The 23,890-nt window shown below is 38.0% G+C and overlaps 1 protein-coding gene across 3 annotated transcripts in view; it reads left to right on the top strand.

The window, feature by feature from the left end:
- trip4 (thyroid hormone receptor interactor 4) overlaps positions 1 to 23,890 on the top strand; it is a 111,115-nt gene that overhangs the window by 17,854 nt on the left and 69,371 nt on the right. For all 3 annotated transcript variants that reach the window (XM_051647970.1, XM_051647962.1, XM_051647952.1), the window contains exons 10-11: positions 801 to 925; positions 1,073 to 1,164. In XM_051647970.1, coding sequence (XP_051503930.1) covers positions 801 to 925; positions 1,073 to 1,164 — 217 coding nt within the window. The remainder of the gene's footprint in view (positions 1 to 800; positions 926 to 1,072; positions 1,165 to 23,890) is intronic.

The raw sequence follows: 23,890 nt of genomic DNA, 5'->3' as shown, positions 1-23,890 counted from the left end.
ATGTTTTAATAAAACCAAACCCTAGTGAATTGTTTAGACATTTTTTATTCAGTATGCAAAAGGTAGTGGATAAATAGGCCTACTTTGTCTTTTTAAACAAGAACTGAGGAGCTGCAACAGTCTTTTTTTTTTTTTACATTATTTGCAGTAGTTTTAATCTGCCTTAAAAGAACAGGCACATCTGCCTTGCCGCTTTCCTCAAATTCGTGCAACGGAATTGAAGCAATGCGCCCGCACCGGCGCAAAATTGCATGTGCACAACTGCGCAAAATGGAGCCTCGCAAAGCCGAGGCGTCAGCCGCGATGACATCATTTTGTGCGCACTAACTCTCGCGAATAAGCGCTGCATCGAGTATAAACCAGGCTTTAATAGACCACAGTGTAGCACTTTTAGGTGAAATCAACCTACAAATGGCTTACTTTTTGTTGACTTGGCATATTAAAATGAGAAAAATAATTTTAACAAAAAAAATTACACTCATAGGCTTTAAACGGTTGAAATCAAAATTGGTTTGTGGCTTTTAGTCAATGTATATTAGCTAGACTAAACTAAAGGCTATTGGCAAAAAAAAAAAGTTGAGCCATTTTAAATGTCCTGTTCCAATTTCTTGTTTCAATTGGAAGTATGACAACGTTGGGAAGAAAATTGCAATACAAACAATCTTTTCGTTTCTGTTTAGTCTACCTATTTCGTTAGCTTTTTGAAGATATTTTTGTTTGTCTTTTCTTGCAATGATAGCTTTTATGTATATCTAGCAGTGCACAATTCATCCTAAAGTCTGATTCTTGTGTTTGTGTAGGGTAGAAGGCAGAACATGGTACACATCCCACAGGGGGCGCCTTTGGATCGCTGCTGCTGCTAACAGACCCACTCCTCAGGAGATAACACAGGTGGAGGCCATGTACCGCCACATTTACAAAGACGGTAAGTTTAATATCTACAGATATATGGTCATGATACTCTATAAAGCTGTTAGACCTAAATGAACCAGTCAGTTGCATTTTGAAAAGTATGGTTGGGAAAAGGCATTCATTAATTCTAATATCTGTCTTGTTTTATTTTATTGTCCAGTGCCCCAGTTTCCTACAGAGTATCCTACAGGCTGTCTATTAGGATGTGTCAATGTCACAGATTGTCTTTCTCAAGAGCAGTTCAAAGACCAGGTTAGTGTCGCTCTCCATTCAACCACACAAAGCACTTATCACCTACAGTTAGGCTAATGAACTGCATTACATGGCAGATGATTTGTTTATTAGTATTTTGATTATTAATCACTGTAATTATTTATCTACTATAAATCTTTTAAACTCCTTTGGGCGAATTCTTTAAAAAAAAATTGTGCCACGTGGGGGCTTGGGTAGCTCAGCGAGTATTGACGCTGACTACCACCCCTGGAGTCGCGAGTTCGAATCCAGGGTGTGCTAAGTGACTCCAGCCAGGTCTCCTAAGCAACCAAATTGGCCTGGTTGCTAGGGAGGGTAGAGTCACATGGGGTAACCTTCTCGTGGTTGCGATTAGTGCTTCTCGCTCTCGATGGGGCGCGTGGAACGTTGTGCGTGGATTGCGGAGAGTAGCATGAGCCTCCACATGCTGTGAGTCTCCGTGGTGTCATGCACAGTGATCCATGTGATAAGATGCGCGCAGATTCACTGTCTCAAAAGTGGAGGCAACTGAGACTTGTCCTCCGCCACCCGGATTGAGGTGAGTAATCGCGCCACCACGAGGACCTACTAAGTAGTGGGAATTGGGCATTCCAAATTGGGAGAAAAGAAATAAAAAAGAAATAAATTGCACCACGTTTTCACATGGTATTTCAACACAAAAACATGCATCTTATTCACTAACTGTCTTCCCGAAGAAATCAGGCGGTAAGCTGAATTTTATTTAAAAGAGATGTTTGAGTGCCAGTTCTACTGATCATGGCAACAGTAGTAACGTGTCCTGTTGTTTTTTTGTGTTTTTGTTCACCCACTGTTTCTCAATTTAATTTTGTGTGTTTCTTCATTTATCTTGCGCAATGTTCTCTCTCTCTCTCACTCAAACACATTTGTGAATGCTCACAGTGCACTTGTAGTGAGCAGCACACAGCAGTATTCTGGCACACAAAAACATTTCTCTCTCTGTCTGTGTCTGCTTCCCCAGCAGTCGTCTTCTGTAGCCTACAGTACACGTCCTGCCTCATTTCCTGTTCTCCCTGCATGGCAGGCTCCATGTAATAGAGGTGTAATTAGTTCTGCTGTAGAACTGTCTGCTTTTGTCATGAGGTCTCTTCTGCTGTACTTCACACACACTCTAATATAGCTCTTTGGCTGAACTTAATTCAATCGTGGACAGTGTTTCCACATTGTTTGAAATGAATGTAATCTCAACACAAACACTTTGTGTAAAAAGAACCTAGTTGCATTGGGTAAAACCAACAAAATTAGACATGTCATTGTAACTAAAATAAATCTCTTATTTCTTTATGTACTAACTAGTGAAAGTGAATGTTAGCATGCTAAATACATGCTGCTTGGATGCACTACAGAGTGTAGTATAGTAACTATGTTATGGTTAGCACAACAATTGCTCATCAAAGCAAGCAATCAGTTTTATGTGCAACATCTACCTGAAGCTCCACTCTTCACCTTAATGGTAACCCTCAAAACAAAATAGAAATTCTTCTAAACTTAAACATTAGAAAACATTAAACATTAACAAGTGTCCCCCTATAAATTCATCTTGCACAAAAATTCATAAACACTGTCCCTATCGAGTCCCATGGAAAGCATGCTGGGAAATGGAAATCCCCTGCCCAGTTTCATCAGTGCTACATTAATGCCAAAAAAGTGTATTCCCAACTCAAATGGATTAAGTAAAATTCCATTTTACAAATTTAAATGAATAGAACACAATGAATATAAATTGTGACAATGTTCTATAATTCTGTAGTTCTATAAAATAAAAATAAAAATTTGAGTGCATACTGTGGGTGAATCTAATATAGAAATGTCATATATCACCCCAAAATCAAAATAATTTTTTTCGCATCAAATTAATAATAAAACAATAAAACAAGACATTGTATTTTGCTTCAAAAGAATAAGAAATAATAAAAAAAATAAGACATTAGATTTTGCCTGTTTAAGGACCAAGTTGAAGTAGGGCTGGGTATTGATACAGATTTTTCGATTCTGATTCACAAGCTCTGGATTTAATTCGATATCGATTCATATGTGTATATTTCAGTTATAATGCCTCTTTTGCTTACATATTAAATCAGTTCTCTCCCAGCTAATACTGTGAATTATACAGGGGACCTTCTAAAACTAGGTACATTACGAAAATATTAATTTGACTAATTATATTTTATTCGTTTTTCACCACTTTAGTCACATTTTGGCTTTTTAAAATTGACCAAATCCATGTATTCAATCAATAAATATAATATATTGCATATATTATTTTTTGTTACATGTTTGTTGTTTAATCGCGTAATTTGTACTGTTTACAGGCATTTACATTTGATTTGTAGAACACGTGTTAAAAACCGGTACTGTCTCTTTAAGAAATACTGCATTTCTGTAAAGAGCTTCTGTAAATGAGCGCATGTTAAGGAGAGAGACTCGAATGGCTTTATCTCATCTGTCCTATGGGTGATTAGATTTCAAATGTTTCTATTCTGTTGTTTTTGACAAACAACTGACTGTAGAGAACAGAAGGGGTGTTAAAAGAGACGTTATTCAGTGAGAAATGGGTCACGTGTATCTCGTCTTTGGACACGCATTACACAGAAAACAACTTTTACTCTCAACACGCAGTGAAAGTAGCTATTTTCTTTATTATAGTAGAGGGTTGGGCATACAGTAAAAAATCTATCTTGGGATTCAAGAATCGATTCAAACGAATATTGCGATGCATCGGAAAATCTTATGTTTTACCCACCCCTATAGTTAAGCACATTTTCACTCCAAATTCTCATTAGTGTAATTTGAAAAAAAAAAAAAAACATTTTCTCATTACTGTAATCTAGCAATGACAATGACAGAAAAGGCAGTGCAAAAAATATTACCTTGGTGTATAAATACTTTGCATTGTAAATAATATATACTGGAAGTTCTCATGAAAATAATGTCACAATGCAAAACATCCTAATGGTTCTTAGAAAAGGCTTCATTTTCTTTTTGAATAATATATTTTTTTCTATTGTGGTGAACTGAGATATATATCCTTGAAATGCTCTTGACAATTTTTGTGAGAGTCATCCAGTCTTTTTGTGAGATGCTGGTTTTGCTGTCTTCAAAAATTAAAAATTGTATATGTCCATGAGGATAAAATTGCAGATATTTCTTACAAATGTTCTTAATGTTCTCTCAGAGAGCATTAGTTTCACTTCACTGCTTTTAAAGACTCCATAAAAGGGAGGGGCAATTGGACTTTATTGGACAAAACTCACCTCTATATGCCCCTGCGAACAAGATGAGTCATCAGTGTTTTGGTCCGTTTCTCTGAAAGAGACTGACTATACATTTTAGATGTGTATATCTGCTAAATTATTATTTTTTTTTTGACTACACTAGCTTATATATGGCTTCAAAGCTAACCAAATGTGGACTAAAAGCCACACAAACTCATTAATTTGGGTCTTTAGTGCATGTTAAATAGTAATAGGTTGGTGTTCGCTGCTCGGCCAGTAGATGCCGCAATGCACCAATGTCTCCCTAACCTCGGACAGCTCGCTACTGCCATTTTGACTGTTGCCACACTGAAGCAAATCCTCTGAATCCTTCTGTACTAATTCATCTCATGCAGCTACTTTCATATGACACACTTAACTAACATTGATAGCTGCTTGTTTGAAGCGAACATCCATTCTCATAGTGTCAAGTTGGATATTGAAAAGGGGGTTATGTCCAGGTGCAGTATCGCAAGCCAGTTCTGCCCTTGATTAATTATAAATCAATGAAGTCTACTGCAGCTCAGAGGGCTCTGATCTTTTCCCTTTTATTCTGGGTAAATGTCGGCGAGACTCCGCTACTCTGTCTGCATGAACCTCACAGAGTCTGTCTAACTCCAAACCAAACATCAACTGGCAAAGTCCACCATGCACTGAATGATTTTTACATCTGTTCTTGAATGGAGAGGTGAAGGATTCTGTCATATGGGCAGGTTGATACACTGGTCAGGCTGCAGATGCATAATGTACTGTGTTCAATACAAGTTAAAGGGATAGCTCACCCAAAAATGAAAATTCTGTCTTCATTTACTCCTTTTGTGTTCCACGGAAGAAATTAAGTCATACGGGTTGGGAACAACATGGAGGTTAGTAAATGAATAGAGAGCAGCAGTCTGGTTCTGGAATTAAAAATCCAGTTTATTTTCTCCATAGGGGAGTGGATTTTTTACAACAACATTGAAAGCTTGTAAGACCGATCTACTGTGAGTTCTGAGCTTGTAAATCGATGGTATATGCTTCTGTTGAAGCCATAAGTTCATTATTTCAACTTCACAAAGCATGCCAAACAAGCTCAGCACCAACTGATCACTCACTTGATGCACTGCAAAAGATGCAATCAAGTCGGTCTCTCTACGTCTACACTCTCAAACTACTTGTATATTTGCATAAACAGTATCTGATGCAATACAATTGAAATACTCTATATTGATTATATACTGATTATATATTGATTATAAACAACTTCAGATCAATATTTTTATATTTTCCCATTGATTTTTATTCAGTCATGTGCTCTATCAATCATTTTTTTGCTTTGTGGGCATACTTTCAAAACTTGCATCGAGATGCACTGAGACTTTGTTATTTTCTGTTTTTGTTGACTTAATACCAAGACTGTCTATAGACGACAAAGAAAAAAAAATTGGCTTCCTAGCTAAATGTTAATTTTCCACTGAGGTAAATACGGCTTCTCTTGATATTTCCGAATGCACTTTAGAGTCGCATTATATCCAATTTTCGATTTACCCACCCCTAAACATCATGCATAAAAACGAAGTGTAATTGGTCACTTGACATTTCAGTCAAAGAGTCTCTTCCTGTCTAAAGCCAAGCTTACACTACACGACTTGCAGTCGGCGCCCTGCAATTCAAAGTCCTGTTTTTCGTCGTGCTGGTGCGAACACTGCAGGACTGTAGTGTATCAGCTATGCAACCATTCGTCCCCAACTGAGGTTATGTGTGCACTAATATTAAGATGCATTTTGGGTGATCCGATTACAAATGTACAAGCGAGATATCACGGTTACCCCAGGTCGTCTCTTTTTGACCACTTGTGGTCAGATTTCGAGGAGAGAGTCTCTGATTTCATGAGGACGTACATCAATCAAGACGTTTGTGTTTTACTGAATGATAAAGCACAAAAAAGTAATTATTCTCTTAACTCTTAATTATTTGCAAACATGACATTTAGAGCAGAATTAAGAAGAGCTATTTTAGTGCAGCATCTGTAATTGAGCTTCTAATGTGCATGCTGCTCATATCTGTGTCCCTATTGTACATGTTCATGCATTTGCATTTTGAAATGTTCCTATCGTATGCTTATTTCACTTTAAATCAGCATGGAACCGGCGAAAAGACGGCCATTACATCCCGTTTCAAACGGATCGCCAAAAATGCAATTCATTCACAAACTCGCGCAATTTATTCTTGATAACATGTCAACAAACATGAAAGAGTTTTCACTGTTTATTGGCACCATTTGCAAAGGAAAAAAGTTATAAAAACAGCTGATAATAATAAAAACAGCGAGTAGGGAGATGTGAGTGAGGTTTCATTTTATTTTCTTATTATTTTTGTCTCCTGCTGTCCTCTTTCAACAAACAAAGAACGGCTCCCGCCCGTTTTTAACGTGTAATTTGCGTAGGAAAAAAATTATAAAAACAGCTGAAAATAATAAAGAGAGCATGTAGGGAGATGTGGGTGAAGTTTCATTTTGTTTTCCAATTATTTTTGGTCTTCTGCTTCCTAATACCTTGCCCTCCTCTTGCACTCTCTTTGTATTTCATTGGCTGTGCCTCATTGTCTCTCGCTCGTCAGGACAGTGTGCCCACCTGACGACAAAACGTCTAGATATCAAGCCGTTTTGAAAACTGTCGCAGCATCTGGGACTACTCTCAGCATGTCGCAGGAGGGCGTGCACAACAAGACCATTTGTCGAAAAATTCGTGACTTCTTGTCGCAGACCAGTCGCCGACTCAAAACATCAAAGGATATCACGATAGTCATGTAGTGCATACTAGGCTTAAGTGGGCGGTTTTTAAATGGCAAGAACAAGCTGGAATGTGGACCAGACTTTATTCTGATAGTTAAAATTCTGGCTAAGTGCGACTAGTTTCACAATTTGTTAGGTTAAATCATTTGATAGTGGTGCTTGGTTACTGTTTCACTGTCTTTAGATTACTGTAAATGGAATACATGACAGGCTCTTGAGCATGAGTGGTAGCGCCCCTCTTTTGTCTCTGCGTTTTATTTGGAGCCAAAATTGACAGCACAAACATCTGTGACTGTCACTGCCAGTGTTCCCACACCCTCTAAGTCTCATTAGCTTTAATGAGATATTGACACAGACACTGGTGTCTAAATTATGCACACTCGTTTTCCGCTGATGTATAAATAGCACTGATGAAATGTAATTGCTCTCCTTTAGATCACTCACAGGGCGATTATGTAGAGCTCCGAGCGAGTTGTCGGACAATTCCTACAGAGTCGCTTCCCGTCTGCTTTTTTCAGCCTTGGGCTTGCGGTCTTGGCCATGGTAATAATCGGCAAATGGAATCTGCCTGGAATCCTCTCTCTTGTGTTTGCCATGTTTGCTCAGTGGATGTTTTCTCGTTTTTTCCGCACTGATCCGCTGGAGTGTCGTAAAAGCTGTGTTGGAGGTGCAGGCGGTGTGAGCGCCTTTTTATATCCTCTGTTTGAGTGCTCACAGCTTGGAGGCCGACCATAAATCCAGTCTGAGAAGCAGGAATAGTGGTGGGAGAGAGAGAGCAGTGAAAGAGAGAGAGAGAGAGAGAGAGAGAGGTGGGTATAAATAAAGCCTCCCATAAAAGCTTGAAAGAGAAGTGTGGATCCCTCCATCCTGTCCCCCTCCACCCCCTTTCTGAAAGAGAATTAGCGTGGGCTCTTTGGCCTCTCTGGTTTTAGTTTGTTCCTCCTCTCACTCAAAGAAAATAGGCTTGACTGGCTTTTGTAGCTGCAGTGGGCAGCCTGAAGGAAGGGGAGAGAGGAAGGCTGCTGGTGGGGGTTGTTTTTCAGAGACAAGCCTACACCATGGCCCATCTGTTTAGAGGCAATATAACAGTCTTGCAGAATTAGAGTGCACTAGGATATTGATCAATGACCCCCCAGCTCTCAGGATTACTGGTAGAGCACCATCATCTGCTCGGTGCCCCCACCTTCTTTATTTCGGAGATCAAGACATAAATTATGTGTCTGACCTGGGGAGTGAGATTAGCCTTAGATTTCATTGAAACACCTCTCTAGGTGTCTAATGGGACTAGGGATGGGAATCATAAGGAAGTAAATATTAAATGTTTCCGTTTTCTATTCCTTAACGATTCAATTAACATTTTTTACTTTTGAGGAAGAAATATTTGGAAATAATTTTTATTGCAGTCACTGCCTTCAGCAGTATGTTGCCAGAAGATGAGAGAATTTCAGATTAGAACAGAGCAGATATTACATATCAGAGATAAATGTAATGCCACGCTTTAGAAGTTAGCCTACTGTATTCTGAATTCTTCATGCTTTAGATACTGTTTTTAATTTTCCGTGTTTTGACAGTTTAGGATATTGCATTGCGTGTATCGTGTTTTTTTTACGGAAACAGCACTATGCAAGCAAGTTACGCATATTATGAGTAGCGAGTAACTTAAAATTCACCTGTTCAGTGACTACGTTTACATGGACACATTAGAAAGCGGCCTATTGCGAGAAAGCAGCATTCCCTTTTACATGCACAATATAAGCAACATACTCGTTACTCCCGTATACCTGTGGCTCGGTCAGTAAGCAGTTTTCTCCACAACAACGTAATTTCCCCGTGAACTTGTGTAAATAACAAACATGGTATCCGCAGAAGACATCACTATTTTATGCCCTGTTGCTTTGCTTTATTTCCAGATATTCCAGAGTTGTTGCTGTGTTTGTTTCTATCGCGACCTGCATCAGAATTGCGCTGCAATAGTGGGGTTTCCCTCTTACGTCAAACTATGGGATCCCCTCAATGTACAAGCGCATATACGTGAACGTGAGGGGACAATCGATATTTTACATTGGTGTGTATAAATGGGTATAGTTTATAGTGTATGTGCTTTTCCCACTGTACTCCCAGAAATGTTGAATTCTTTCTGCTGTTTTGACTTGTTGTTGGGCTCCATCCTATGACGTTTGTTATCCGGTCTGTTTACGCACGTGTACACTCTTCAAAAACCTGTAACAATGCTGCTTGTGTTTACATGACCACGTAAGCCACGTTCTCAGAGAAACCTGGGTGTGTAAAACCGCTTTCTCTTAATCCCTTAAACGGCTTAAGGAAATCAGCTTTCTTGTTTACAAGACGTTTCAGAACGCTGCTTACTGGAATAAACCGTTTTAAGTGCATGTAAACGTTGTCAGTGGCTTCATTGTCTTTGCAGATGTAAGTTGTAATATTACATATGTTGTGGATATAGTGATTAATCTCATGTATAAATAGGATGCATTTGGGTGAGGTAATTAACCTGTTTTAAATGGGTAATTAACCCGTTTAAAATCATTTAATTATCGTCATGATGCTGGAACATATTTGTGTGTTCTTGTTTCAGTCTTGTCTTTTCATTGGTTCATGTTTTTAGTTTAGTCTTGTTATTGGTTGCCATTGTCATGTGTTTGCCCATATACTTGTATTTAATCCCTCATGTTTGGTATAGTCCTTGGTCGTGTATTGATTATTTGTTGCTGTTGTTGGTGTAACGTTGTGCCATTGTTCTTTCTATTAGTCAAGTCAAGTCTAGGTTCTGATTTATATTCTGTTTTTATTTCACGTTTGGATTGTAAATAAACTGCACTTGGGTTCCACATCATCTTCATCAGTGTTTTCATCCTTGTTCCTGCTCCTGAGCCTGCCTAAACATTACAGATGCCTCTCTTTCGTCTCATATTTGATAATGTCGACGAAATAAAAAAAACCTTCATCAACAAGCATTTTGTCAGTGATTTAGTTGACGATATTAACACTGCTTATCACTTCGTTGTTTCATACTTGTTGAGGTACGTTCACCATACAAAAAGTGCAAATAACTTCAACTTCAAATAACTTAAATGTCCTATCTGGCTTTGATTTCTAAATATGATTTCTGTTAAGAGAACTCTAAACGTTATATCTAAATGGCAACCTTGTCTCATAGAAAACAAGTTACTATAACTACATTTTTGCAAACTGACATTTACGTGCCACTTTCTACATTTCTCCACAGTTTCCTGGTGAAATGAACACAAGAGGCACTACAACAACTGTATATTTGATTCACTTTCACAAATCATGACTACATCGGCTGATTATTACTTAATAAACACTTATTTTTCACACTAGTACTTACACACTTCTGTGTTATGATATTGAAACACTTTTACTAAAATGACACATTTTAACATTTATCCACAGATCCACCACCTTTTTCCAAGTTGATTAGCTTCTGCGGTACCTTACCTGATAGTGTTGGACTTTTGTTGTGGAAGATCACGGTTTGAGCCCAGCCAAGCGCGCAAGCTGACACGTCAGACAAAAGTGTCATAGAGGTGACTCGTAATGACGTGGTTGCTTCAGAAAATGTGTTTTTCATGTCGCATTTGCTTTTAGGACAGGTTAGGTTTAGGTGTTTGTTTAGGGTAAGGATGTCTGATTGTTTACTTCTCATTTGCTTTTAGAACATTATCAGTTAGGTTTAGATTGAAGTTTTAGGTTATGGAGGTGTGTTTTACTCATTAAAACCTCCATCTAATATTCTCCTAAAAAACCTTGTCTGATTACGACTAGGGATGCACCGATCCGATACCTGGATTGGTATTGGCTCCGATACCGAAGCTTTTAGACGGATTGGGTATCGGTCCGACGGGCCTGATCCAAATCCGATACTGTGTGTTAATCATGTTCGTTACTGTCAAGCTCCAAAAATGACATAAAGCCACTTGAAGATGTGCAGTAGCTCTTTGAATCACAAAAGGCTGTTTAATAAGTAAATATATAGTATGCGCAGCACCAGCGCGTTAGTGAATAGTGCTGCTCTGTTGACACGAGCTCACGCACAGGCTGGTGATGCACTCGCGGCTATTTTTAGCCTTCACAGCGGTGCGCAATATTTGAGCGCTACTCAAAAACAGCATCTCAGATGTAGATGCTCAATAGTTCGGTTCACTTGTAATATGCATTTAGAACGGCACCGGAGGTGCATTTTAAGAAGCGAATTAAACTACTGTGAACTTGCCTACAAACAGACACATACAGGACTTCCTGGAGAGTTTAGAATGTCAAAATAAAAGCATGAGGGTTTAAAAAGTGCACGATTTAAATATATTACTTTTAAAAGTCAATAATAATAATATTAATAACAATTGATGATTATTATTATTGTCATCATTATTGATGTTTATTGAATTACAACAATATTTAAGTTGAATGGGTTCCAAAAATAACTGTGTGACTGAAAATTGGACTGATGTCTTATAACTAAATTGAATAAAAAAGAGATCTGAATCGTTTAAAGTCCAGATGCAAGTTGAAACATTTTTGGAAGAAAAAAAAAAGAAAGGAGAAAAAAATAAAAAAGATTCAAAAAATAAAACACTGGTTTCTTTTCTACTGAAGCCTTGAAGACTGGAATTACTGTTAATTTTGCTGCTACATTATCCAGTATACTAGTTAATAATAAAGTGTTTCTTAATAAGCTATACATTTATATAACCATTCATTTCTACATCTGATACTCTGTTCAGTTTGATGGTATTGATCTAGAGGAGGAACAAAGCCCTTAATATCTCTTTCAGTCCAGTGTCGCTTTGTTGGCTGGTTTGTCAAGGGCATAACAGACACCTTCATTTATCTGTCAACATGGTACTTTTGTATTCAGTCACATATGAGCAGAAAAAAACCCAATTTCCCCTCCACTGTAGCTGAGTGCTGTATTGATCTGTATTGACTGAGCAGGCTGTGCTATTGCTGTAGTACTCAATCATTTTCAGTCTGTGTGTGTGTGTGTGTGTGTGTGTGTATGCAAGGTGTCAATCTAAGATCTTGGCTCTCCATTGCTTTAATGGGTTGATTAAAAAGCAGTCACTTATAGGCATGGAATGAAAGAGTGAGTTGAAAGTAGCTTTTTTTATTTTATTGGCATAATATCTGGTCTACTATAAATTAATTTGTTACAGGACTTTCTTGCATTAGTGTTGGTCATTGAAACCTGAAAATTGTAGAATGTGCAGCATTTATAGTCCATTTACAACAGCTTCAAACATGATTCATCCAGTTAGAATTTAGTGTCGAATAATCAGTTTTCCAATAAAGCAGTAAGCCACAAGAGACTGTGCATTATACTGATTTTACCATGGATAAGGGTGTAATTATGCACAAAGTGAAGTACCTAAAACCCCCTTACCACGGTAAAAATCACTGTAACGCACAGACATGATTGGCTTATTCCTTTTATAAAACAGTGGCAGCAATAAAATAAAAGACACCAATGTTAAATAAACTGTTGCGGTAAATTTGTCAATAAACTGAACATTAATAATCATGCATTAGTGGTGGAGTGGTGGTGGCGTAGTGGACTAAAGCACTGAACTGGTAAGCAAAAGGTTGTTGGTTCAATCCCCACAGCCACCACCATTGTGTCCTTGAGCAAGGCACTTAACTCCAGGTTGCTCGGGGGGATTGTCCCTGTAATCAGGGCACTGTAAGTCACTTTGGATAAAAGCGTCTGCCAAATGCATAAATGAAATGAAATGAAATGCATTATAGTTCATTACCCTAACTGTAGGAATTTGTGTTTACTAAGCAACAGTTTTAATATTAAATGTGCATTGATAGGTGTGCGTTTATAATAATTTGGCTCATCCAATCAGAATTTAAAGTCGGAACTATCCGATTTAGGCCGTGTCCACACTAAAGGGCTTCTCGGGTCAAAAGTGCAACAAATAGAACATAATGCAGGTATCTCAAGACTCGTTTTTAAATCTTAAAAAACGCGGTAGTCCTTTACAAGATGCTGAAAAAAACATTTTAATAAATCTTTACAATTTAGAAACAGTGCAGATGGACGCAAAAATGTGTTCAGTGTGAATGGCCTTTAATACGTTTTCGGTTGAAAACACTTTGATTTTGCTACGTTTACAACTCTCATGGGCATTGAAATGGACTTTTGAAAAATGCTCTCTAGTACTCCATATAGACACAATGACATGATCAAATGTTTAATGTGGTTGTGGCCTTGTAATGTATATTTTAGTTTCCTTAAATGAGACATACTATATATAAATATAATTTTCTTATCTTCACTGAGGTCCACTTATAAAGTTAGTCAAGCTTTTTTGCACCAAAACAGTCATCATTTAGTAATATATAATAATTTTCCACCCTGTCTCTGGCCCTCTGTCTCAGACGCTCGGTTTTAAGCTTCTTTTAGACTCAATGTAAACGCCCACTGTTATGATTGGCTTACATCGTGCAGCCTTTTCAATGCAGCCATATTTGAAATGCAATCTGAAGAAAATGGACAAATTCCACAAGACCACAACATTTATAAATCTAAATTTCAGGATTAACATATAATGGACATCCAACACATTTCATCAGAATATGTTCAACTGTTCACTCAAGCAGCAGCATAAACTATCAAACAGTCATGACATATGAAATATTTCTGAATGAAATTGTTTACTTACAGTTTTGCGGTCCAATCGTGTTTTAACAGCCCCAGCTTTCAATAACAGTTCCTTCATGAGACACTGTTCTAAATATGCAAACGTATTACAATCCACGGTGATGTTGGGTGCTTCAGCTGGCATCAACAGGCAGAAGCAGAGATGCTGCTCTTCACATCTCATATCTTCTTTGTTTGTTTATACACAGGACTGCATGTGGTTTTCCCAGTCAGTGGAAGCAGCAGAATGAGACAGTTTTTAAGAGTTGTGCTTGTACCGCTCTTAAAACGTGGCGCACATCGCCAGAAATGCATCAAAACGATCAAAGATATCCATCTAGTGCATGTTTACAAAAGACTAACAATGAAAAATAGCACAGATGGGTGCAATAACAGTCCAGGATGCCTTCAAAACCGAACAACAGCAAGACGGCAAACAGCAAGATGAAACAGAATGGGGATTTTCTTTTAAGAGATATAACTTGACATCACGTCTTTTAAAAGTGGTGCGAGATGCATGAAAATGGTGAAAGCCTTTCCTCTAGTGCACGTTTATGTAGAAACACATTTAAATCCAGATAGGCACTTGAAGGTGTGCTGTGTAAGTTCCCTTTGAATTAATCTCCCATGACAGTCCAGTCTCTCTCCTCTTCACCTGTGTGACTGACTGAGCACCAGTGGGCGGGGCCAAGGGTGCAATGACGAAAATGGCCGTTGATGTCTTACTGAAGAGGCAGTCATATGCAGATATATTTGGTTCTTGTGACATCACAAGTTCCACAAATACCAAAGGAGCCGTTTTTGCGGCTTGGTTTAAATAAATTCTCTTTTTCTGTTGAGGAAGTTTTCAGTTCTGAAACTGATACAAATTATATTTCAAAAGATCAAGGATAATTTGATTCCTCATGTCTTGACCCCTTTAAAAGTGGAGCTGAATGCATTAACCCTTATAGACCCAGCCTAGCAGAACAGAGCAGACTTACTTACCCTAAACCTATAACCAGTAGTGTCCAAAAAAGCAAATGCGACATGCAAAGCAAATTTTCTGAAGCAACCATATAATTTTGTGTTGCTTATGTGACGTTTTCATCTCATGTGTCAGCTAGAGTGCTGATTTACTGATTAATAAATCAAATACCTTGAAAATATCAGCTTTTATTAATTTAAAGACATTTTTGTAAGTGTAGCAAAAGTGCAACGCTGGTCATGGTGAAACATTTTCTTTATTCACACCATGGAGTCTATGCAGTAAATCATAATGTTATTTATTACATGATTTTCAGATGTTCTCTGTTTTGTACTGTCATTTAAAAAAAGCTTTATTTTATGATATTCGTGATATACAACAACATTACATTGAGATGTTTTTTTTTTTTTTTTTTTTTTTACATCAGCAAATATATCATCAATATGAATTGTCCTCAATAGTTTCATGCCAAAACAAAATCGTAGTCAGATTTCTTAACATGAATTTACCCTTACTGCTTGTAATAAAATGTGTTGAATTGTGATCCCAAAAAAAAAATTCAGAACAGTGACATTTTGCAACCCTAAATGCCCAGCGTTGCAATTTGGAACGTTTTACCAAAATTCACCCCAAAACAAATTATGCATACAAATAATGTAACCATTTTTTATAATTGGTGGATTCCTAAAAACCTTTCAAGGAGGAGAAAATATATACATATCATCAATATCAATGCTTGAGTCTCTGAGGGTTAATACTGAATACACTGCATTTAAAAAGAAACAAATTCTTATAGGCTACACACATTTAAGCAAATTCAAAATTAGAGATAATCATGTTAACTACAGAAAATCATGATAATAATCAAAATGTATTCTTCAATTTATTGACAGCCCCATTTTGTTCTATGGAAAAGATTGTACTGTACCAAAACTGTTAAGCTGCTGCTTATTAGCAGACCAGCAGACTGGTTGTCAGGGCTTTTGCAACCCTCGTTAGTGTAGGTTAGAAGGCCAGCTCATGCTTCTGTTTCCTTGTGTGGTAATGTGATATTTATATGGTGAAAAGCCTTCCTTCAGTGGGAGAGACACCCGGAGTGACTAAATTGGATCCAAGCCAAATCGAGACAGCCCTATTTCTCTCTCTCTCTCTCTCTCTCTCTCATTCTCTCTCTCTCTAACTCTCGGTGCTCTTTATCGCCCTACCTACCCTCCCCCTGCTGTCATTGTTTTCCCCTGACAGTGTAGTGTGGAAGGATGTGGTTGTTAGGAATTCAATTTCTCCAGGAGCTGCCTTCATTATCTGCTATGTGGAGACTTGCTTTGACACCCCCTCCCTCTTCCCATGCTAGGCGTTTTGCCATGCTGGAGAGGTCAGGCAGCATGTGACTCTGCAGCACTGTGTAGAATGTAGCCACAGAAGGAGTCCTGACGCACTCAATGACAAGCTCAGCCAGCCACAGGACGTCTACCAGACTCATGACTACAGCACTCTTCTGTCCCCCTCCCAATATTCAAATTAGTGGTCAACCAATATAGTTTTTCTATGGTCGAGTCTTTTTATAACCGCTATACTGAATATGTGGTGACAGCCTTGCAAAGTATCAATATATATTTATCATTACTAAGCCTAACCCTAAAATACTGCATTCTTTCAAACCCATAGTACATTTGGAATTTGAATACAGTACTTAAAATTGGAGTACGTTTTGGTAGTGTCACTTAGTTTCGGCGTGCCTTGTACGGTGGCCGAGGGGTGAGTTAGCAAAGCAAATAAAAACTGAAAGCACATCGGATATAAGCCACAACACAACAAGACTCATTGCACATAACTAGAATCCGTACCGGGCAATGATTGAAAATGACACCACAGTACCTTCAGCTATTCTTGCGTACTGGAAGCGCTTATAAGATGTCTTGCTCTCGCAAAAATGGGCTGTATTCTTGCTGTAGCCTCCGCTCGTATGGCGAAGCACTTATGGGAAACGCTTAGTCCCCTGGTCAATGCTCTCGTGTGATGTGTTGAGCGAGGAACTCTTGTAGTGACATGCAGTGGGACGAGCAGCTCTCTGCATCTTCCGGGAAGCCTCATGATCTCTCATGCATTGAGTCTGACTTCCACATGACTTAAGATACAGTGCTTAAAAAATATTTATTTTCGGTTAATTTCGATGTGCTGTGGCTTTTTGTTGTGTTGTGGTTTATTTCTGTTGTGTTTTCAGCTTTTATTTGCTCTGCTAATTTGGTTTTGTTGTGCACACAGCAACCGTAGCCTTGCATTTAACCTCCTGAGACCCGAGCGAGACTGCTGTGTGCATTTGCAATTATATATATATATATATATATATATATATATATCTTTTCCAGAGCAAAAAGTTTTCCTAAAAATTGATGGCAACATATGTAGACTGTGGGAGTAAGTTGTAAAACTTTAAATAATACCAAGCTATGGAAAGTCAGATTTTTTTACATTTTATTTTTTATATAAATTGTTTGTTTCCAGGAGTATTGGTTGTTCAGGTTTTTGAGACGTTGCAAACAATACTTCAGAAATTAGCATAATTCTTAATCAAAGTAACGGCCAGCATCATCCAATCACTGCCAACCATGTTAAAATAAAATTATAGATTATAAATTCTGAATCAATGTACTGATTATCATTGTCCCATGTCTGCCAAACATGTTGAGTGGTCCAAACATCATCTGCAGCCTGAAACTGAACATTTGGTTGGATTTTAGGAGTGAATGTACTTAGCTGCATAGAAAGCTATAGGATGATACCTTGCTCCCTATTTAGTGAATGACTTAACCTCCAATTTGCTGTCTATCTGCACTGGTCTCAGAACAGTTCGAAATGTACCTTATTTTCATCCAGCTCCATATAAAGTCTCTGAAAGCAACATTTTTCAGCTTTTGGATGAACCCATTTATTCTCACTGTAACAATGCACAGTGAATATAGGATTTCTAAGGAAAAAATGCGCTAAATTACACATTAGTGTACATTGGGTTTAGCAGCGTGCCGTTTCATGATAATTCGCTCAAATTTTAAAAATATCAGATGAAACTAGAGACTAATCTTTTGACTCAAACAGGTTTCAATGTAAAAATTGTGTTAGGTTTCTTAATAGATGTAGTTTTGTTGCCGTTTCTCCCAAAGACAAACTCTGCTGTGATCGGCACCATGTTGTTTTGTCACATGACTGTGCATCGAAAGATGAACCCTTTACTGACAGCCCAGAGTCTTCTGAACTGAGATCAGTCGGTTTAAATGAATTTAAATTATGCGTTGCATATAGCGAAGCCAAAATACAACCACAATACAACAGTCCACACATGTGTACGTGGGGTTGCCTGAAGTTAAAGTCTCTTTCAAAACATGTTTTGTGCAATGGCCATTCAACCCTGTTACTTTCAAATGTTTTAGGGTTGAAGGTCGAAAACGGCTTTAGCTAGCATGTGATCGCACATTATTAACAGTAATTTTTGCTTTGAAATATTGAACTTAAATATAGTCTTGACTTAACGAATTCAGTTACTTTTTAAAGGAAATGGTTATAATAGAATACCAGAATAGATCAATTCATTATTCGCAATAAATATATTTAAATAATTTCAAATGCGTTATCTTTGACTGTCCTATAATTTATGTTTTAATTTGTTTCAAAACCTGAAGTTTTGAGCCTGAAAATACACATGAAATCAAGACTCAGACTTGGCACGAAAGCTCTGTTTTTCAGGTCCCGTCCTGTAGGACTTAGGTCGAACAAGTACTTGTTCTACTGAGCAGTTTATTAGGTAATCCCTTAATAGAAGGTGTTTTTTTAAGGAATAGTGCCTAAGAGGGTGTGACATCCCTTCCTGTAAAAGTTGTAGACCTGACAAGAAACAAGACGTTGGATGAAAGCAGCCCTGCGTCTTTGATCCACCAGTGTGGGATTGGCTGAGTGGGACATGCCTACTCCGAATAACACAGTGGAGTTTGTACACTCTGACCCACGGCACCCTCAGCAGGTATCTCTGCTCAGCCTGTCAGGAAGACAAATGCTGATGGAATAGCACTGCAGTGACTGGATGATGAGGTGAGCCCTGCACAGCCTGTGTCTTCCACTGACCGACAGCTTCAGGCTTCCTACAGCAGTCTGGCTGGGATAAAACAGGAGAATGTCAGGCGCATTAACAGTGCCTCATTTCAGTGGCTGTGGTCGAGGCTGACCTGCATTTGGTGACGGAGCTCTTGGGTGGGGGACAGGGCCACAGTTCTTTAACAGACCCAGCTGAAAAACTGTTGGGTTCCACACTGCCTCCATTCATAGTGCAGGTGAAAAACGACCCCTTACTAAGCATAATAAGCAACACTGCTATGCTGATGACTCCCAGTTTACCTTCCAGTTAGACCAGACACTAACTGCCCGTTTGAGAATCTGCTGAAGTGCCTTGAAGACATTAAAAGTTTGATGGTGAATAATGTTTTGCAGTTAAATGAAGGTAAAACTGAGGTGTTGATTTTAGGCTGTCCGATGTCTTCCTCTCCTGTCTTGGAAGCCTAGTTAGGTCCACTTTCTTCCAATGTACAAAAGAAAGTTAAGAATCTTGGAATCATTTTTGACTCTTTGCGTCTTTTTGATAAACAGATTACTGCTGTTATTAAGGGAAGCTTTTTTAATCTCCTATAAAGACCTATTGCAAAGCTAAAACATTTCCTTTCTAGTAAAGATCTGGATATTGTGATCCATGCTCTTATTACATTGTGGCTGGACTATTGTAATTCACTGTACATTGACCTTTCTCAATCTGCTTTATCTCACTTACAAATTGATCAAAATGTGGCAGCCAGGTTTTTAACAGGGTAAAAAAAAGAGGGGTCATATTTCCCCCATATTTGCATCTCGTCACTGGCTTCCTATTAAGTTCAGGGTTGATTTAAAAATTTTTCTTTGTTTATAAAGCAATGTTTGGTCTTGCACGCAAACCGCTAGCACTCGCAGCTATTTTTAGCCTTCAAGTGTTTGCAATATTTGAGCGCTACTCAAGAACAGCATCTCAGATCAGGGCTCGACAATAAGGACTGCCCGATGGGCCAGTGAGAGAGAGATTCGGGCCAGTTGCTAGAACTGTCACTTGCCCGATCGGGCCAGTGCTGCATTTATAACATTAGTGCAAGCAAACAACAAGCGAGAGAGCACAAAAATTACACTGAGTGAACAAAGTATTAAAAGTACGAGCGAGCGTGATTCTATTTAGCTCGCAAAAGATGTGCAAGCGCATAATATACTGGACGCGCCATGGCACAGTCACGTGCATGCACAAGATCGAGCGCACTCTCCTAGCACTGTCCTCGCTCTTTTCCAGGTGTCTTCGCAGCAGCTATTACCAATGTGTAGAAAATAGAAGGGAAAAACCCCACTTAATGAATTTCGTAGCGGGATTGTTTGCGCAACATTAAGTATCCCCGAACATTCCGTGTTCACAGTGCGCGAAATCCCCACATTTTTCGTTTTTAAATGTTGGTGAAAATTAGTAATCCACACAATGCAAAACAAGAAATCAACAATTTCTGTCTATAGGACTGAAAATCCATGTCTCTCCGTGCACATGTCTCATCATCATCTCTCTCCGTGCAGCATAGACTGTTTAATGTGCATGTGCTCTTGTTAAGGGACAGAGCGCTAGTTTTATTCGCACTGTAAAAAAACAAACACATTTATTCACCTTTAGAGATGAAGTGCCAAATGAGACGTAATAAACTTTGTTAAACCCCAGTTATACACGTGTCTGGAAATCACAAGCTGCTCAATATCCAAAATGTAAGTATACATTTAATTAGGTTAGTTTCAAAATGTAATCATTAATTCTACATTATAATGCCGTTTAATATGACGAGAAGCAAGATCACTATGGCTATTAGGCTATTATTATCAGAGCTGTTCAGCTGCAGGGTGAAGATGAATATTTGAAACAGTCTACTTCATATCATCCTCCTAAAACACCTGTTACATGTCTAATTTCTGGATTATACAGGTATTTTTGTTTTTGTTCTTTGTATATCAGTCAGTGTTGGTCTTTAGGTTGTCTGATTTCATGTTATATACACATTCTTAATTCACAGATTAGGCCTAATATCTCCCTAATGTATATTACATGTCACAACTGATTTGGTAGCAAGTCTCTTCTCAGGGATTCATATGATTATTACATTCAGCCAATAATCACATCTTTAACTCAGTGATTAAATCTTTGATCCTGTGTGTGAATACACTACACATGGCCAAAAGTTGCATGACAGCATGATTAAACGGGTGACCGAAAACCCATCATCTGCACAACAGAACTCTTCACTTAAAAACTCATATGTAAATGGCAGGACGGCTGAGATGAATATGATGTATTTATGAATTTATATCTGTAAAGTGCTTATATGGGATTACATAAGGCATAAATCATATCTTGCAAATTATAAATGTGATTCAGTTTGGGGGGACATTGTCTTAAAAACATAATATAGGTAAAAAAATATTTATCTTCGGACACATTTTTAAAGCGATGGTGGTAAAAACAGCTATTTATCATTTTTGTGTTGGGACCAGTAAAAATCTGAAGCACTGGCCCAAAATCCTTAGCGTTGAGTCCTGAAGATGTAGATGACATTTAGAACGGCGCCAGAGGTGCCTTTTACCAGAATTTGAATAAGAAGCGAATTAAACTACTGTGAACTTGCCTACAAAGGGACACATACAGGACTTCCTGGAGTGTTTATAATGTCAAAATAAAACCCAGATGGTTTTAAAGTTAAAGGTGCACAATTGAGGTATATTACTATTATAATTTATTATTATTATTATTATTATTATTATCATCATCATTTGGTTACAAATTATAATAATATTTAAGTTGAATGGGGTCCAAAAAATAACTGTGTGAATGAAAAGTGAGCTGATATCTCTGAATCCTTTAAAGTCCAGAAAGTTGAAAAATTTGCAAAAAAAAAACCAATTTGCTTCTTTTCTACTGATGACTTATACTGGAATTACTGTTAATTTTGCTGCTACATTATCCAGTATACTAGTAACAATAAAGTTTTTTTTAATAAACTATAACTACCCATTATTTCAATATAAAAGTAGAGGTTTGTGTTTCTTTACATATTAAAGAGTACTCCCAATTAGTTCCACACAATAATGTAAAGATATTCTAAACTGATTATGCAAAAAACAACAACATTGGTATCGGATCGGGATTGGCCGATACTGAGATTTCTGATATCGGAATAGGATCAGAAGAGAAAAAGTGGTATCGGTGCATCCCTACTAATAATTGCTGTTAACTGGGGCCTGGGTAGCTCAGCGAATACTGACGCTGACTACCATCCCTGGAGTCATGAGTTCGAATCCAGGGTGTGCTGAGTGAGGTCTCCTAAGCAACCAAATTGGCCCGGATGCTAGGGAGGGTAGAGTCACATGGGGTAACCTCCTCGTGGTCTTAGTAATGTGGCTCTCGCTCTCGGTGAGGCACATGCCGAGTTGTGCATGGATGCCGCGGAGAATAGGGTGGGCCTCCACATGCGCCACGTCTCCCTGGTAACATTCTCAAAAAGCCACGTGATAAAATGCTCAGATTGACTGTCTCGGACGCGGAGGCAACTGAGATTCCTCCTCCGCCACCCGGATTGAGGTGAGTCACTACGCCACCACGAGGACTTAGAGCGCATTGGGAATTGGGCATTCCAAATTGGGGAGAAAAGGGGAGAAAATCCAAAAAAAAATAAAAAATATATATAGCTGTTAACACTAAATCCAAAGTAAGGGCAGTAGATTAAAGGAATAATCCGGGTTCAATACAAGTTAAGCTCAATCGGCATCATTTGTGATGATGTTGATTACCACAAAAAATAATTTCGACTTGTCCCTCCTGTTCTTTGAAAAAGCAAAAATTGAGGTTACAGTGAGACACTTCCAATGGAAGTCAATGGGGGAAATTTTTGGAGCATTTAAAAGCAGAAATGTGAAGCTTATAATTTTATAAAAGCACTTACGCACATTTTTTTTCTGTTAAAATTTGTGAATTATTTGAGCTGTGACGTTGTTTAAATCAATGCATTACATCGTCATGGCAACAAAGTTGTAAAATTGGCTATAACTTTACACAGAGAAGGTTAGCAAGCAATTCTATCACACTAAAATCATGTTAACACACATATTGTGTATGTCGTGTGGTTATATTTTGAAACAGCGAGTATTTTAATGTTTACGGATTTGCCCATTTACTTCCATTGTAAGCGCCAGATTTTTGCATTTTTAAAGAAAAGACGGGATGAGTCGAAATACATTTTTGTGGTAATTAAAATTATGCCACAAATGCTGTCGATTGAGCTTAACTTGTATTGAACCCAGAATATTCCTTTAATTAGCAATTGAAAGGCCATTTCATTTTAATGGTTTATATAGAAAATAAAAATATAAATCTTATCTAATTTTACTGATGTAAAAGCAATATTTGCCTGCCAAAAAAAAAAAAGAAAAATATATATCTGTCCCTGCACTTACTGTTTTTTGTTTTTTATCATGTTTTACTCACCTTCATATTGTTCCAATCTTGTATGACTTTTTCTTTTTTCTTTTTTTTGGGTGAACTATCCTTAACTACACAAAAACAATCACAAGGTTTATCATGATTAATTTTTGTAATCTATTGACTGAATTATTATAATAAATAATACTTTTTCCTTTTTACATTGGACTGATCATTTGACAGTACCATTTGGGTCGGGTCGGGTCCCGTAGTCTCAAATACAAGCCAGGTTTAGGCTTAAACTTAATGCATGTGCAGTCCTCAAACTGTTTCCCTGTTCAGCTGATCATGTTGTTGCCAAACCATCCCTGCTCTTTTGCCCAATTTTTCTCCAGTTCTATTTAATGAGGTGTCAACAGAGCCATGGGGGTTGTGGATGAAAGGCATCCTCTCGTGGCCAGTTACTCTACCTCTTTTGGGACTTTGCGGGAGCAGCTGAAAGTTCACGGGGGTTACGGCTTCCAGC

Source organism: Myxocyprinus asiaticus, chromosome 2 (assembly GCF_019703515.2).
Source record: "Myxocyprinus asiaticus isolate MX2 ecotype Aquarium Trade chromosome 2, UBuf_Myxa_2, whole genome shotgun sequence".
Lineage (NCBI taxonomy): Eukaryota > Metazoa > Chordata > Actinopteri > Cypriniformes > Catostomidae > Myxocyprinus > Myxocyprinus asiaticus.
The sequence above is the reverse complement of the archived record's forward strand: the minus strand, read 5'-3'. Positions and strand labels throughout refer to the sequence as shown.